Genomic DNA, 17972 nt, shown 5'->3' with positions numbered 1-17972 from the left:
CCCCTAAACAAAAACTCTACACCCTTTTTCCTCCATTTTCACACCTCAAAAGTTCATAGGTAAAAGAGAGATGGTGAAACTTCTTCCATAGCTACACCATTCTCTCTCTCTCTCTCTCTCTCTCTCTCTCTCTCTCTCTCTCTGCGTGTGTGTAAAATACATTGTTTAATACATTACAATGCTCTTTTATCTTGTTCATTTTCTTCTTTATTTATTTTACATATTGTTCTATATCTCTCTATTTGTGTATATTTATTGTTTATGCATATTACTCTTTAAACAACTTTATATTTGCCAAAAATGTTTTCTACCATTTTTCTTTGGTGTCTTCTCTCTTTAAATCGCTTGGGTTTAAAGAGAAAAAAACTCAACATCTTTGATAAGTCTTCATCTTCCTAACTAGAAGGGTCGTGGAGGAATAGTCTCGTGCACAGCCAGCCTTAGTGGAAAAATGAAGATTTACCATGGATGGGTTTCTCTTAAATGGATCTTAAACTTATTCCTAAGCACAATATGTTTATGCTTCTGGGAAAATGGTAGAGGTCCCCAAGACTCCATTTTTCCAACACGGAAGAGAATCCATAAGCTTGGATGTGACAAGAGTTAGGGTTTATTTAAGAGAAATTTTCTAAAAAATAATTTTAACACTACCCTTTAAATTATGTCTTTTGTTTTAAATTCCTTTACATTCAAGTCTTTCAATTATGTCTTTTCTTTTAAATTGCTTTACATTCAAGTCTTTAAAATATGTCTTTCTCTTAAATTCCTTTATATTCAAGTCTTTAAATTATGCCTTTGCTTTACATTCCTTTATTTTCAAGTTGATAATAGCTTAATTTTTCATATTTATATCATTATTAGAAAAGCATTATCATACTTATTTTGAGTTAATTCATGCATTTTATAGTTGATTTTGGAATAATGCTAAATAATCAATTTTGTGCTTAATTGAATTTTAATGCGTGAATTTGTCTTTTGTAGGATAATGAAATTAAATAAGTGGATTGGTGCAAAGAAGGAAGCTAATGGACTTTAATTTTACAAGGGCCATGATGAAGTCAAAGAAGGCCAACCCAATTAAATTTAAGTCCAATTGGAGCAAGGAATCAAAGGAAATTTGCACCTAATCCAAGTCCAATTCGGATTAGGATTCCAGCTTGCACACCAGTTATTATTTGGAACATAACTTTTGGCCCAGATGTCCAATCGAGATTATTCAAGTTGGGCTAGAAAGCTAACTTAAAGGGCTACAACTTTGTAGTTTACCAAAAGTCTAAATTCTGAAGTTAAAGGGGCCAAAAACATTGGTAAAGTGAAGCCTAAAAACCTGGAATTTTCTCCTTTAATTTCTTAAATGCCTTCTAAATGGGCATTTTTCAAACCCACCATTTTCAAAACCTTCCTTCTTTCAAACCAAGGAATTTAAGTGTTCTAACCTAAAAAGATGAAAAATCATGGTTTTTTTTTTTTTTTTTTAAAACCATGGAAACACTTTTCTTAAAACCATTCTTTGCTTTAAAATGATTTCTACTCAAGTTTTGGGCTTCCATTTTTTAAACGCTTGGGAATTCCCTTTTTCTAATAATGTAGCTTCAATGTTAAAATTTTAATTCTTTCAAAAATATTTTTCTAAAAACCAATCTTTTCTACCTTACATAAAAGAATAAAAACCATGGTTTTCACTAAAACCATGGAAATCCTATTCTTANGAAGCCTAAAAACCTGGAATTTTCTCCAAACGGGAATTCAACTTGTAATAGGATTCCTTGGCCTATTTAAAGGCTCTTTAGGGAAAAATTCAGAGAGGAGCTGCTGTAGAACATAATTTAGGTTTTCTTAAAGTTTCTTTACAGTTTTTAGAGTTCTATTTGTGTTATGGCTTGCTAGACGCCTTGCTAAGGCAAGGGTGAAACCCAACAGTTTATTGTATGTTCTTAACAATTATTTATTGGTTTTAATGCTTATATTTTTATGTTTTTGATTGTTTTACTTATCTAGAAAAGTTTTTAGTTCTGTATAATCCTTTGATTTAACGTAGACTCTGGGCATGTTAAATGCTTTGTATTCCCTGTGAACTAATTCACTAGTTATGTTTTGCCTAAAATCAATCAATTGCATAACACTACCTTAGACAATTAATTCTTGAGTTTTTATTGTTAAATCATCCGACTAAGATCATCCTTCGTATGAATTTTAGTTGAGTTATAAAATAGATATTGTTAAAACTACCAATAGATGTGTTGTGTGTGGATCCCTAAACCTTAGCGCTTAATATATTATTATTTTCTCGCAATTTAAATTACCTTTACTAAACTATCAAAAATCTCTTCAGTTAAACTTTATTATTTTAATTTTATTCTGTTGTGGTTTGCTAATTAATTCCCTTTTCCCTATGGATTTGACCTCGAACTTTCTGAGTTATTACTTCGTGACGATCCTGCACTGGGGAGCATTATTTAAGTCACAGCACAAGTCTTTTAAATATTTTTCTCCTTTGCTTTAACTTAAGACTTTTACCTTTGAGCCTACTTTATTTTCCATATTTCCTTTCTCATGTGTAAAAGTGTTAAAGGTGTAAAAAAAAAAAAAAAAAAAAAATCTTTTTCATAAATGACTTTGGTTGCAATTTGGGGATCTATAAATTCTTTTCCTAAAATAAGTTTGGATTCTCACTTTTATGAAAGCCCATTTTCGAAAGCAACCTTTTTTATTTTATTTTTATTTATTTATTTATTTTCCAAATGGCCTAAAATCTAGTGTTGGGTATGTTCTTTCTAAAAGGTTTGAGAATTTTTCTTCTTAAAAAGGCAAGTTTTCCAAAAAGGTTTTTAAACCTTAAAATTTGTTTTGTTCATAAAAATGATTTTACTTTCCAAAATTCACCTTCTTAAAATTAGCACATTCTTTATGTTTTCTCATTAAAGAAAAACCACTTTCATGTAAGACCAAGATAAGCCTTTTTTAGGTCTTTTCCCAACAAAGTTTAAGCCTTAGTTTCAAAATAACTTTTTTCCTAAAAAGTCACTAGTTTTCCTAAAAGAAATTGCTCATCTTTCCAAAGTTAATATATAAGGCCTCTTTCATACCCATTATTTTTGAACCTTTTAAAAATGCATTTTTTTTTTGGGTTTGTGTCTATGGTTCATTTCCATTGAACCAATAGACCCCTATCAAGCTAATATACTCCCCCTCACCTTTGCACTAATGTTTTGGTTCATTGTGTTTGTGCATGAGAATGGAAATTTGGAGAATAAAGTGCTAAAAGGTGATATCTTTCCTCTCCCCTCTTTCCATTTTATGTATATATTCACTTGTAAGATACATAATAAATAAATACTCACATGTTAAACTATATGCATTTCTTTTTTGCAACGTAGTCAATTCTTTCACATGCTATATATTGTTTGTACAAAAAAAAAAAATGCAAAATTAAATGTCAAGTATTTAATTTGTTTTCCCCCCTAGAATGTTAATGTTAAAATTAAATTAAAAAAGGTACTGTGGGGGCGTGAGGACCGATGAAGGGTTTGATGAGCTGTTATTGTCATTATTAAGGTACCATAAGTCCGAAAAGGGGATCCACTCGAGGATGGGAGGGGAAGAGACAAGAGACTTCTAGGAAGTCCAGACGAGTAGAATGAGGTGTAGAGAGAATCATGGAAAGTAGGAGAAGTCTCCAGTGAGAGTTATCCTACTACCTCCGCATTAAATGATTGGCAACGACTTTATCAGCTACATTAATGAGGAAGTGACCTGAACAGTGGCGTTCACAGCTAAGCAGCTCCTTCTACCACCTTCAACAGAAGTTTAAGGGTATAAGTGTCATAGTGAGAGCTTGGGTAGGTGGAGATGGAGGGCTAAGATGTATAGGGCTGAGAAGTATATAAGGTAAAGGAACTTCTAGGTGAAAGAGATCAAGAAAAAAGAAGAGAAAGAGAGAGAAACCAGAACAAGAGTATTGAGAGAAGAAAGTGAACAATGTATCATTCTGTGTAAGAATTACCTCCTCGGGCAAGCTTATGATAAGCCTTATATATACTTAAACTTTGATTTTTGGTAAGGCCCTCCCTATTTTTGTCCTCGGGCTAAGCCCCCTCCTTTTTTGTTTAACCCACTCTCTTACAAATATCTATTGATTTGGGCCTAGTTGAGCTGCACAATCCTCACTATTCTAAGTGGGCTTAGGCTGTTTGATTTTTGTGTCCTTACAATTGGTGCCATCTGTGCGAAGAAGTATTGTTATGGGTTTATCCTGAGTAGTCATGGATAACTTGGGGCAAGATAGAGAGGAGTCTGTTGGTTCATAAAGGGAAAATCAGTTTGTAAATTTAGAGTAAAGGAGAGACAGGCACCATACACCGAGTGTCATGGTAGAGTCTTATCACATTGAACATACAAAAAGGAGTCACTCAAGGACAATAAATCATATTTCGCATGATCAGGAGACTCAGAAGTGCAGCTTGAGATAAATAGCTTGTGCAGGAAACTATGGTGAAAGGAGCGTGATAGAAGGAGTTCTTCATCCCCATAAAGTGATGGATCACCCCCATCAAGTGATGGATTAAGGGGAAGTAGGGATCGCTCATATCACCATAGGTTAAGAACTCCATCTAGTGAGTCCTTCTCAGCATTGTCATGCCAGGATAAAAGGGCAAGTACAAGCGTGGGCAAGGGTCATCGCACCATAGCACGGGGAATGACGCGATGAGTAAAGCACTTTTGCAAATTTCTAAATCACCCTTTGTTAGAAGAATCAATATGGCTAGGCTTCCCCACTGGTTTTAACAACCAACCTTTACCATTTACAACAGAAGGTTTGACCCTATGGAGCATGTGAGTCATTTCAATTAGAAGATGGTAGTTCATTCTAGTAATGAAGTGCTCATGTGCAAGGTTTTTCCTTCTAGCCTCGAGTATATGGCTATGCGGTGGTTTGATGTTTTAGAGGAGGGGCCAATAAACTCTTTTGAGGAGCTGATAAGGGCATTTGGAGCAAGATTTGTAACATGCAGTAGAGTCCTTAAGCCTTTGGACTCTTTTTTGTCCATGGCCATGAGGGAGGGTGTGACTCTTAAGACCTACTCAAATAGGTATTGGGAAACATACAATGAAATAGATGGAGATTTTGAAGATGTAGCAGTGAGAACATTTAAAGTGGGGCTCTTAATGGAACATGAATTGCGGAAATCATTGACAATGAAGCCTGCCTTTAGTATGCGCTAGCTTATGGATCACATTGGTAAGTATAAGAGAGTAGAGGAAGATCAAACCCAGGGAAAGGGCAAAGCTAAGGTTTTCCCAAAGAAAAGGGATCCTTGGGGAAGAGGGTATCATAATAACCACCCTAGGAGAGACTTCTCCAATCAGACATCATCTACGGGGGCTCAAGTGATTAATTCATTATTTAAAGAGCCAGTCTATCATATACTAGAAAAGATAAAGAATGAACCATATTTTAGGTGGTCCAATAAGATGGGTGAGGATCTTTCCAAAAGGAACCAGAGCCTTTATTGCCATTATCATCAAGAAAAAGGGCACACCACAGAGGACTGCAGGACTTTACGGGATCACTTAGGTCAACTAGTGATGGTAGGGAAGCTAAGTCAGTTCTTGCATCAGCTTGTAGGTCAGTTCAGACATTCAAGAGCTGGGTATTAGAGGGATGGAGCTCCTCGGCCAACATTGGGCACAATTAATATGATTTTCGCTAAGCCCAGGGGTGATGCTGGGACTTGTTCAGGGGACATGTTTATGGCTGTGGGCCCTGATTCAGGAGATAGGGATCGGACATTGAAAAAGACGAAGGTGATGGCCACACCCATTTTGGGTTTTTCAAAGGAGGATAAGGAGGGAACATTCCAACCATACGATGATGCCTTGGTAGTAACCATTAGGGTTGGTGGCTATGATGTAAAAAGGGTCCTGGTAAACCAAGGGAGTAGAGCGGAGATCATGTACCTTGACCTGTATAAAGGGTTGAATTTAAAGCTCGAGGACCTGGAGAGGTATGACTTGCCATTGATAGGTTTTAATGGGAGGATGGTAGTCCCCTTCGGGATGATAAGGTTACCTGTGTAGGCTGGGGACAAGGAAGTGCAAGTCAGTTTCATTGTTGTGGATGCCTATTCCCCTTACATAGTTATCTTGGCCAAACCATGGTTTCATGCTATGGGAGCAGTCTTGTCAATCTTATACTTAAAAGTTAAGTACCCCACATAGGGAAGAGTTGGGGAATTAGAAGGAAGTTAAGCAATGGCTAGGCAATGTTTGATAGTAGCCATTACACAGCAACCCATAGGTCAAGTCGTGGTAGAAAAGGAGTGAATTCCATAGCAATCAAAGGGTTACAGGAATTATACATGTACGCAGCGGAAAATATATTATATGGATCTACTTCATTCACAATTATTAACATATGCCATATAAGTTTCAGAATTAGAGAACAAGAGAGTGTACCTTGAAGCAGTGAAATTCGAAACCTAAATTCAAAAGTTCTTGAGAAGACTTTCAATCTTCACTCCAATTCCACTAACGCCCAAGATGTGTGGTCTCTCAATCAGTTATAGGAGTTTGTTCTAGAGAATGAGAGTGTCCAACACTCACATACATCTCAAATCATGCACTTGTGATGATTACAAAAATCTGTATGTTTCTCTCCTATAACTAATTATCTAATTGGGCCAGCCTTTTGGGCCTTTCCAATTGGGCTTTAATATGTGGCTTGGAGTGGGACCAAAAGGGAACAAATAAGACACTATCTCTAATGGGCCTTGGGCTTTTTTGTCAATTCTTGGCAAGTCCAAAGTTACCATTAATTATATTTAATACCACTATATAAATACAATTGCACTCTAGGCCTTGTTAATAAATTATATCCCAAGACTTTATTGTACATGCAACCCCTTCATAAAATATTCATAGTAACACAAAGTCATGAATAAAGATTGCCACTTTGTGAGTTACTACATCTTAATCCTTGAGTACCTAGTTTAATCCTTTAAGTTATTTATCATATATTTATGAAATCAAATTTCATAAATATATACTTTAGCAACTATTTACTAAAGTAGTTAGGCCTAACATTCTGAATAACAAAACCATTAAACTTATCTCAAGGGAATATTTTATATCTCCGTTAAGAGACTATGAATTCTATTTTGAGAATAGATGTTCCATTAATACTAAATGTGATTGTCCAACATACGGAGGTTTTGACCGTTACTTTAGATCTCACTCCTGATATATCAAAGCAACCTACACTTCATGATCAGGTCCATTATTCACTCAGGATTAAGAGTTCATGTGAATATAAGTCGTGAGATTTATTATTCAATTGACAGTCATTAAGAGAATAATAAATCTCACAGCAGTCCAGTTCAATATGTCTTAACTCTTAAAACATATCAACATATCAACTAGAAGTCACCACTTCCATGATCAAGACAAATTATCTTTAGTTGACATGTTATAGTTTTTGCAGATAAAATACCCAATTTCATCATCGACTACGAACTAAATTCTGAGTTTACAAAGAACTTGTGATTTATATTTTCCGTGACTTTTCACATAAATCACATACTATGCATCTCATGGACTATATGATAATGTCCAAATATTCATGTTACCATTATTTCAGACAATAATAAAACAACTTTATTAATTACAATATTAAGTCATACATCATGTCATACATAATGTAATACATAGCGTCATACAATAGGATTTAAGGGCACTAATCCTAACAAAGGTCTCGAAGTAGGACTTGGTATAGAGTTTTAGGGGGTGTTGTCCGAGGAGTTGGAAAAGATTATGATTGGATAGAATGAAGAAAAGTTCTTTTAAGTGGGGTCTCAGTTGCCGTCCTTGGGAAAGGCAGCCTTGGTGAAGTTCTTGGAGGACAACATGGATGTGTTTGCCTGGAGTACCTATGACATACCTGGGATAGACCTCGAGTTTATATGTTATCAACTGAATGTGAATCCAAAGGAAACCCTACTAAGGCAACCACCTAAGAGTTCGTCAAAAAAGCATACTATGGCAATAAGGGTAGAAGTAAACAAACTTAAGTGAGCAGAGGCAGTGAAAGAGGTCTTTTACCTTGAGTGGTTGGCTAATATTGTGGTAGTAAAGAAGAAAAATGGGAAGTGGCATGTGTGTGTGGACTTCACAGATTTGAATAAAGTTTGCCCGAAAGATCCTTTCCCCGTTCCTTGGATTGATCAACTAGCGGATGCAATAGTAGGACATCCTCGGTTGAGTTTCTTGGATGTCTTCCAAGGGTACTACCAGATACCTTTAGTATTAGTTGATCAAGAAAAAACTGCTCTCCGTGCACCCAATGGAAATTACCATTATCTGGTTATGCCTTTCGGCCTTAAGAATGCGGGATCCACATATCAAAGAATGGTGACACAGATGTTTGAGTCACAGATTGGGAGGAATGTTGAGGCCTATATTGATGATATAGTGGTAAAGAGTAGGTAGGTTGTAGAGCAGTTAGCAGATTTAGGGGAGGTGTTCTCGGTGTTGAGGGAACATAGGCTGCGCTTAAATACATCTACTTGTTCTTTTAGGGTTAGCTTAGGAAAGTTTCTAGGCTATATGATTACATACTGAGGAATTGAGGTAAATCCCGATCAGATTAAGGCCATTAATAGCTTGCATCCTCCTCGGAATCCTAAGGAGGTATAGAAATTAACGAGGATGGTAACAGCTTTGAATAGGTTTATCTCTCGATCAGCAGATAGGTGTCGTTCATTTTTCTAGCTCCTAGAAAGACTTTCAATGGACTAAGGAGTGTGTGTTGGACTTTGAGGTGCTCAAGCAATATTTGTTGCGTCCCCCAGTCCTTTTTAGACCCGAGAAAAAGGAAGTTTTGTATGCGTACTTGGCAGTCACAGATTATGCAGTTAGTCTAGTTCTGGTCATAAATGAGAGTGGGGTACAAAGACCTGTCTACTATGTTAGCAAGTCCTTACATGAAGCTGAGACATGCTATTTACCCCTGGAGAAGGCAGTGTTGGCCATTATACATGCCATGAGGAAGCTCCCACATTATTTTCAGGCGCATACTGTGGTGGTGCTCACCCAGCTTCCCTTGCAAGCACTCTTTCAAAAATTGGATTACATGGGCAGAATTGCTAAATGGGGGACCATGCTTGGTGCTTATGATGTTAGATATATGCCTCGTATTGCAATAAAAGGATAGGTCTTAGCAGATTTCATGGTGGAGTTTACAAAAAGTGTAGACGATGAGGGAAAAGGAATAGTGGAGACTATGACAATCTTGTTCTCCGTTGTCCCCACTTGGGAGGTGTACACTGATGGAGCAACCAACCAAAAATGAGCAGGGGTAGGAGTTGTATTAATAACTCCCGAGAAGCTGGTGATGGAAAAGTCATTGCAGTTGGGTTTCCTAGCTACGAACAATGAAGCCGAGTACAAGGCTTTGTAACTGGAATGCAATGGTTAATCAATTGAGAGGCTAGGTCATAGAGCTATATTCAGATTTCTGGTCGGTGGTGGGCCAATTCAACGGGGAGTTTGAGGCTTGGGATGAGCGAATGCAGGGATATCTTGCTAAAGTTAGACTGGCTCAGGCCCATTTCAAGAACTTTGCTCTAAAGCAAATTTTGAGAGGACAGAACTCTCATCCAGAATCTTTGGCTATACTGGCAACATCCCTAGGGTCAAATTTACCTCAAATTGTTATTGTTGAAGATATGGCTGATTCTAGTCTTGTTAAGAAGCCTTTGCTTGGTGTGCACAGTATCTAGGCGGGGCCAAGCTAGGTGGACCCATTGGTTACTTTCTTGGCGCAAGGTTTGTTACCCGAGGATAAAGGCGAGGTAAAGAAAATACGTAGGAAGACACCTCGCTATTGGTTATCCGAAGAGCATAAGTTATATAGGCGCTCTCATTCAGGACCTTATTATAATGTGTGCATCTTGAGGAAGTAGAGCCCTTGTTAGAGGAGTTGCATGAGGGAATATGTGGAAGTCATACAAGAGGGAGGTCTTTGGCCCATAGGACCTTTAATCAAGGATATTGGTGGCTGAGCATGTAAAAAGCTTCTCAAGATTATGTAAGGAAGTGTGATCAGTGTTAGAGGTACGCTTCAAATATACACCAACTTGGAGGGCTTTTGAACCTACTTTCCAGTCTTTGGCCATTTGTCTTGTGGGGCTTAGATATTGTAGGATCATTTCCCTGAGCCATAGGAAACCAAAAGTGGCTCCTCGTTGGGACAGATTATTTTACTAAGTGGGTAGAAGTTGAGCCTTTGGCTAATATTAGGGACATGGATGCTAAGAGGTTTATTTGGAGGAATATTGTCACCAGGTTTGGAGTCCTACACACATTGATCTCGAACAATGGTCTTTAGTTCGATAGTAAAGCCTTTCGAAGATATTATAGGGAGTTGGGGATCAGGAATAGGTATTTTCCTTTTGCTTATCCGCAAGGGAATGGTCAGGTTGAGGCTACTAATAAGGTCATAGTATCTAGGTTGAAGAAAAGGTTGGATGATGCAAAGGGAAAGCGGGTGGATGAATTGCCCCACGTGATGTGGACTTATCGCACCACGCCCCGAAGATCAACTGGAGAGACTCATTTTTCAATGACTTATGGGGCAAAAGTAGTAATCCCTATTGAGTCAAGGCTCCTGACCCTAATGACATATTAGTTTAGTGTTGAGGAAAATAACCACTTGCTCTCATATAGCTTAGATGTGGTTGAGGAAAGAAGGGATGTGGCTGCAGTGAAGATATCACATTATCAGCAAGGGCTTAAGCAAGGGTATGACAAGGGAGTAATTAGCCTTTGTGGAAAAAAGTTTCTAAGTGTTAAATAGAACCTCGGTCTTGTTTGATTCCTCGGGTCATAAACCTTGGGTAAATTAACCTTTATGGAAAAAAGTTTCTAAGTGTTAAACGGAATCTTGGTCTTGTTTGGCTCCTCGGGTCACAAACCTTGAACAAGTTAGCAATTACATGGAATTTTCTAAGTATCAGATAGAACCATAAGTCTTGCTTGCTTCCTAGGATTACTAGCACAAGACATATTGGTCTTTTAGTATTTTAAGTCCAAGGTAAGGTAAGTGTTGTTTGAAATTTTTACCAAGTGTCAAAATATGGTTACAAATCACCCTAAGTGTTAGTTTAGTAACTTCCTCAAAGTTCATTTCATGTTGAATAGGATAGTGAGGGTAATTAATTAGGTTATGAACGGTTTTAGACTCCTTAAAACAACCAGATTGGTTAGCCTACATAAATTAGCCAAGTTGTTACTTAGTCAAATTATGCAATTCTAGGTTAAAGCAATCAAATAATCATATCAAAATAATAAGGCAGCAGAAAATAAAAGACACAATGATATGATCACCTAGGAAACCACACGGTAAAAACCTAGGGAGGATTTGACCTAGCTATCCTCAAGGTAAACCTGAATCCACTATGCGAAAGAATCGAAGTTCATACAGAAGGACTACAAGCTCCCCGTTTGATCACATCCTTGGTGAAGATATTCAATTCCTTTTGCTATGCCGAGAGCAATGTCTTGTAGCTTTTCCCAACCAAGGAAACGGTTAGAATCTACTGAGGAAATGAACTTCTCTAGTGAATCATTAGGTAAGAACTCATAGACTAGAGCTCTTCTAAATCCATCTGCACAGAAGCCAACCAAGCGAACCACATTAACATGGTGGATTCTACCCATTGTTCCCACTTCATTTATGAATTCTTCCCCATTGCCCTTGGAACTGTTCAGGATCTTCACGGCTACATGGATTTCATTTGAAAACTTTCCTTTGAACACTGTTCCATAGGCTCCTTGTCCTAACTTCTCAGTAAATTGATTTGTAATTCTTTTAACATCATTATATGAGTACCTTGTGGGCTTGAGAGCTTTGTAATCCTCCAAAAACATTTCAATCCTAGCTTGATTTTCTTTCTCTATTTTGTCATAGCGATAGACACGGTAGAGTGCATAGACTACTAGTACAAAAAAAAATGACCCCAAGATGGAACCTGCATGTTAAACATATTCGTGAGTCTAGAAAATAAAAAATAATTTACCGTAAATTTTCAAAAATGGCCAACAGAAAACTCACCAGTTATCACTATTTTTGTTAATGTACCTGTAAAATATTTTAATATGATCAGCTTTTTATTACACATATCAAAAGAGAAAATAAAAAGTAATTGTGTGTAAAATTTCTATCACTATTAGTAGAAAAATAATATGGTATTGTTAAAATACAGCGACGTGATACTCTCTTCTCTTACATGAATGATGGATTCCATCATGAATTTTAATTAGTGGGATTAATTATTATATGAGATGAGGAAGTATCAAGTCGTGGTACTCCTTAAACACTAAATAATTACTCTTATTAGTAAGGTAATATTACACTTAGACTTTGAGTTCATGTTTAGGCTTTTAAGAGGTCTAATGTTCTAAGCAACGAGTTTTCCTCAATTAAACAATTACCTCACTTATGCTAGTATTTTTAGCTAAAATTTATGTTGATATCGCAAAGTTTGGTTCCAACTGATGGGCTACAAGCTTATTCAAGTTCTTTTGAGACACAAGTAAGTATTTAGTAAAGTGCTAAAGTACCATGCTATTGTACTCCTAAATAATCATTCTTATTAGCAAGGTAATATTGCATTCTGACTTTGTTTTCATGTTTAGGATGTTAAGAGGTCTAATGTGCTAAGCAATGGATTTTCCTTAATTAATCAATTAACCACACTTGCATTAAACTTTAGCTAAATTTTATGTTGATACCTCGAGTTTTGGTACCAACTGATGAGCTACCATCCTATTCAAATTCTTTTGAGACACATATAGTAATTATTCAGTATTAGGCAAAGTATAATTTATACCTCCTCCTAACACATAATTAGTAAGTCTTACTAAATACTAATTAAATTTATGGTGAGATCCATTAATCAGTAAGTCTTACTAAATACTAATTAAATTTATGGTAAGATTCATTAATCATGTGAGACAAAGGAGCACTACATTGCTTTATAGATAATTTTTCTTGTGAAACAAGCTGACTTCTAAAATAATGTTATTTTGGTTGGAAGGAAAAATTACACCTTAAGAATGAATAGTCTAATGTTATGAGTACCTTTTTGGACTGCGTTCCATTTTGTTTATCAGAAATACGGGCCTATTTCAGTATTGTTTTAGAATTTCTGATATATATATTGATTAAGGGTGTTAAAATTAAAAGTCTTTCATCTTAATTAGTACGTCAATCTTTTAAGCCCAAATATCAATTTAATATTATTAAGAATAACAAATTAATAAAGGGAATAAGTTGAAAAAATAATTGATAATCACGTGAAGTTCACAAACAAAAAGATACGATTAATGTTATAAAAAAAAGATATAATTAAAAAATGACACAAAACAAATTAACTAACAAAGCAGTGAAGTTCAAATGGGCAGACAACACAGAAAATAAAAGAAGGAAGAAACAGAGGACGATACGAAACAAAGAAGAAGGTGACTGGTGACCAGCTGTGATGGGGTGGGTTCCTGGAAGCCACCAGTGACGTGGTGGTACGTGACTGGTGACCTGGGGGCTGATTCATAACAATTGAGGCACAACTTAGCACCCCATGACTGGTTACAGGAAATTACCGTCGCAGAGCATTTATAAACTGAGGTTGATAAAATCAAATACATGTTGGCTTGAAACGTGAAGTACTTATGTGATTATAGAAGTGGAAATTGGGTAGAAATAATACAATACGTACCTTTGTCTTTGCACTCAGTTCTCACATCAGAGCTATTTTCCTCGAATCTACAGTTCTTGCCTTTCACTTCACCGCGTCCGCACTCCGATCCGGACCATGTCAATTGAAAAGAATGAGAACGCCATATATAAAATGGAACTGATGAAACGCTATACATCTTTGTACATGATAATATGGACAAGTCGTCGATGTCTCTCTCTGAAGGGAAAGCATAAACTGAGGTTGAAAAGCTACTAAGACAAGGAATAAGATAATAAGAAGATTCTGTATCTGGCGTACAACTGAAAAGGGAATAGTTATAAAGAAAATTTGTGAATTGGAAAGGAGTGGAAGATAAATTGAGTTCCTGAATTTTCCGTGGAAAGCAATTATCTGAGTCAGTTACTGTAATTGACTGAGATTTGTAATCAATGTGTTTAACGAAGGCTTTTACTGAAGTTGACAGCTCAAGCACCGTATCATCTTTATCATTGCAGTAGAGATCAAAGCCACCGTGCTGGTCTGGCTGCCTGTTTTTGCTGAGTAGGAAAGGAGGTCGGATGTCTGGCCCATGGTCTCCACACCGTACGGGACACCAATTGTGGCCTTCGCCAAGGTCTACTATGAAAAGCACAAACAACAGTAAGGTTGGGATAACTAATCTTAGGGAAATATCCATATCTGTGGTCTGGAAAGGCTTCTCGCACTCCCAGATATCAAAAGACTAACTTAGATGGAGAGTATATGGATTATTATGGAATCCTCACCTACTCCTAACAAATTTGGAGTAATTAATAACAAGCGTGCTAGTGTGTGATTATTTTAACTAAATGTAAAAAAAAAAGTTTTAAAAAAAAATTAATAACTGTCAAATTATTATGATGATGACGTGTGTGCTAACGCCAGATATTGATGTTGATATTGTTTGACTACCACGAAACTGCGCTTCACCTTCATTCAGTGGAAACTCTAATTTTCACTTTCTTGTGGGAAGATATTTTCAACACGGTACCACAGAAAGAAGTTTTTATTATATATGTTTATGTACTATCGGAAAAATTCCTCTCAACCTACCTCAATGGCAAGAGGATTAGCGTTGAGTGCAGTACTCACGGCCTTTATTGCTTTTGTTCTAGTCCATGAAACTTGTAGTGCTACTGCTAAGGTTAATCATCACTGTGCCTCTTCTTCCTGTGGCAACATCCACAACATAAGCTTTCCGTTTCGATTGAAGAACGACCCAGAAAACTGCGGGTACTCAAAGTATGAACTTTCGTGTGAGAACAATCATACGGTGCTATCCTTATTTGAAAGAAGATACTACGTAAAGGAAATCAATTACAATAACTACACTATCCGGATTGTGTACTCAGGTATACAGAAGGGTAATTACTCCTCCACCCCGAGTTATTCTTTAAATCGCCATAATTTCAGTCAATATCGTTCTGCATATACCACTTATCTGCCGAAGATAGACTACTATTGGATTTCCACTCCCGAACTATCATGGAGTGTGGTTTGGATGAGCTGTGAAAAACCAGTGAATTCTACATTCTATTTGGACGCTTCTACTTGCAATATTGGCAATGGAGATCAGTACTCTTCCAACTCTTCTATTTCTCATTTCAAGAGATATAGATATGTTAAGTTTGGTAGAACGAACGCAACCGATGTGGTGGACTTGTGCAAAGTAGAGCAGATGTTCATAACATCTTGGCCAGGAAATGATGACCGAATCAATATTTCCTGTGCAGACGTCCCCAATGAATTGGTTTACGGTTTTGAACTTTCATGGCTCACAGGTACTTGTAAAAGTCATTGCAGAAGATGGAGCGATGATGATTGCTACCTCGATGACGGGAACCACGTTCATTGCATAGGTAAATAATTCTAGAAAGAAAGCCATAAATTAAATTCATACCGTGTTGTTGCCCACTGTTTTCCTTCTGCACATTTCCTTCTTTTCTGAACTCTTTCATTTCTCCACTGCCACAAACCATTCATGTATTGAAATTCTATAGCAAAAATCAAAACCGATTAATCTAATTAGCATGGTAGGGTAATATTTATTGTAGTTTAATTATAATGATTTGGTTTTTAATTTTAAGGTTCCAAATGCTGATGTTATATCCTTTTATTTGTCAAAGCAGGCGGATTCCCTTACATTATCCTATATTTTGTCAGAGGTGAGGTTTCTATCTGAAAAAGTTGTTTGAAGGATAATTTGGAATGGACAATGGAATTAAAATTGCATGAGTAATTGTGCCTAGTGATGACACACGCAGAGCAATAACCATGTACTCGGGCAACAAATTGATCTCAAACTTTTTAGGTATGAGGAAATGAAAAGGGAAAATATGGAATTCCTTAAGAAATTAGCTTCTTCTTTCCATTAAAAATTTGCACCTATCATCTCTCTGGTTCTGCGATAACAAAGAGTTCGGAATCTATGCATGTTTGCACATTTTCTATAACTTAATTAAAATTTTACTTTTTAGTCTCAATGGAGGATTGTCAAATTCTTCACTCCCAGCCGTTTTTTATTTTTATTTTTATTTTTAACTTATCAGTCTCAACTAACTGTATTATTCATGAATCCCAATCACTAATAGGCAATTCAAATATTTATTTTTGAAACCATTAAAGTCCACCAATTACATTAATTGTGATATCAGTTTGTAAGATTTATGTTGTAAAACATGTAGTACTGGTTTAGCATGTTCCTATTTTTTCTTTTGGTAAGGGCCAGGGGAAAGTTGTTAATGACTTAAAGTTGATTTATTATGCCCTGGACATTTGAAGTTATTTATGTCATTTATTTCATTGATTAATTAATTTAATTTATGTTAGAAGAAAAAAAAAATTCATCTTTCTTATATATCTTGCAGTTACTTTGGTGGCAGCGGCAGCCGTAGGTAAGAAAAACCTGTGTCACTTCTTTGATCTTCTTTATTTAATTTTTTTAGCAGATCATTAAGACTTTGAGTTTGAAGTAGCACATTGCGAGAAGATAAAAATGAAAGTGATATTTACACGAAATATACAGCACTTGTTTTTCTTGATTATTACGATTCATGAATGCGGTTAATTAGTTGTAAGTCGTAGTTATGTTTTCAACCAAAAACTAGAAGTGATGAGAGCATTAATTACGGGAACGAATTTGTTTTCTTATAGTAATTATTTTTGTGATGTTCCAACACAGGACTACAACTTGCAGCAAAAATTGTGTTGGGGATTCCTTGTATTATTGCATTTTTTATATATAAGTGGCGTAGAAGGCATTTATCAATGTATGACGTTGTCGAAGAATTTCTGCAAAGCCAAAATAGCCTCGTGCCAATTAGGTACTCTTTCTCACAAATTAGGAAGATGGCCAAAGGTTTCAAAGATAAATTGGGTGAAGGAGGCTATGGTTCTGTATATAAAGGAAAGCTTCAAAGTGGCCATCTTGTAGCTATAAAGATGTTAGGTAAGTCTAAAGCAAACGGTCAAGAGTTTATCAATGAAGTTGCCACAATCGGAAGAATTCACCACAAGAATGTGGTGCAACTTATTGGCTACTGTGTTGAAGGACTAAAGCGTGCCCTTATATACGAATTCATGCCTAATAGTTCTCTTGACAAATACATTTTTTCTCAAGAAAGGAATATCACCTTAAGTATTGAGAAAACGTACGATATTTCTCTTGGAGTGGCTCGTGGAATTGAATATTTGCATCGAGGATGTGACCTGCAAATTTTGCATTTTGATATCAAGCCTCATAACATTCTTCTTGATGAGAACTTCACCCCAAAAATTTCTGATTTTGGACTTGCAAAACTTTATCCAATAGATGATAGTATAGTGTCTTTGACTGCTGCAAGGGGAACACTAGGATATATGGCTCCAGAGTTGTTCTATAAAAACATTGGAGGGGTCTCCTATAAAGCTGATGTTTATAGTTTTGGCATGTTATTGTTGGAAATTTCTTAACTGCCTTTGTGCCTTCATGCACAGTTTGGAGGATTTTCCAAGCAGTATGAGCAACCTCAACGTTAGAGATCCTCTTAAATTCCTCCATAGAAACAGCATTGAAGATGACATTCATAGCTTTGCTATTGGAGCCTGCTGCTTCTTTTTTAGAAGTTTGCCACTCACTCACAGGAGTAGTGGGCTTCTGCCATCCGTATTAAACGGAATTCCAAACTCTCTCATCAATGGATTTCAGGAATGCTTTCATCC

The 17972-nt window shown here is 36.4% G+C and overlaps 2 protein-coding genes across 3 annotated transcripts; one reads left to right on the top strand and one right to left on the bottom strand.

Moving 5' to 3' along the window:
- Positions 1-11484: 11484 nt before the first annotated feature.
- LOC112010744 (rust resistance kinase Lr10-like) lies at positions 11485-14552 on the bottom strand. The gene is made up of 3 exons (XM_065765965.1): positions 13773-14552; positions 12110-12136; positions 11485-12026 (listed from the first exon to the last, which is right to left on the bottom strand). The coding sequence occupies exons 1-3, from the start codon at positions 14428-14430 to the stop codon at positions 11485-11487; spliced, it is 1227 nt and encodes a 408-aa protein (XP_065622037.1). The 5' UTR covers positions 14431-14552.
- A 186-nt stretch (positions 14553-14738) lies between these two features.
- LOC112027945 (rust resistance kinase Lr10-like) lies at positions 14739-17723 on the top strand. Of its 2 annotated transcripts, XM_065765967.1 has the most exons (4): positions 14739-15631; positions 15902-15937; positions 16640-16666; positions 16954-17723. In XM_065765967.1, exons 1-4 carry the CDS (start codon positions 14788-14790, stop codon positions 17721-17723), a joined length of 1677 nt encoding a protein of 558 aa, XP_065622039.1. In that variant the 5' UTR covers positions 14739-14787. The 2 variants fall into 2 exon arrangements, with proteins under 2 accessions (XP_065622039.1, XP_065622040.1); XM_065765968.1 differs by lacking the exon at positions 16640-16666.
- Positions 17724-17972: the final 249 nt, after the last annotated feature.

This window comes from Quercus suber, unplaced genomic scaffold, assembly GCF_002906115.3.
Source record: "Quercus suber isolate HL8 unplaced genomic scaffold, Cork oak 2.0 scaffold_668, whole genome shotgun sequence".
Classification (NCBI taxonomy): Eukaryota; Viridiplantae; Streptophyta; class Magnoliopsida; order Fagales; family Fagaceae; genus Quercus; species Quercus suber.
This window is presented reverse-complemented; position numbering and strand designations above follow the sequence as displayed.

Coding starts and splice junctions, on each gene's coding strand:
- LOC112010744 (XM_065765965.1), bottom strand. CDS start 14,430: ATGGATATTTCCCTAAGATTAGTTATCCCAACCTTACTGTTGTTTGTG. Junction 12,137..13,772: donor AACTGAGTGCAAAGACAAAG/GTACGTATTGTA, acceptor AATATTTTACAG/GTACATTAACAAAAATAGTG. Junction 12,027..12,109: donor AACAAAAATAGTGATAACTG/GTGAGTTTTCTG, acceptor TTTAACATGCAG/GTTCCATCTTGGGGTCATTT.
- LOC112027945 (XM_065765967.1), top strand. CDS start 14,788: ATGTTTATGTACTATCGGAAAAATTCCTCTCAACCTACCTCAATGGCA. Junction 15,632..15,901: donor GAACCACGTTCATTGCATAG/GTAAATAATTCT, acceptor TTGTCAAAGCAG/GCGGATTCCCTTACATTATC. Junction 15,938..16,639: donor TATCCTATATTTTGTCAGAG/GTGAGGTTTCTA, acceptor TATATCTTGCAG/TTACTTTGGTGGCAGCGGCA.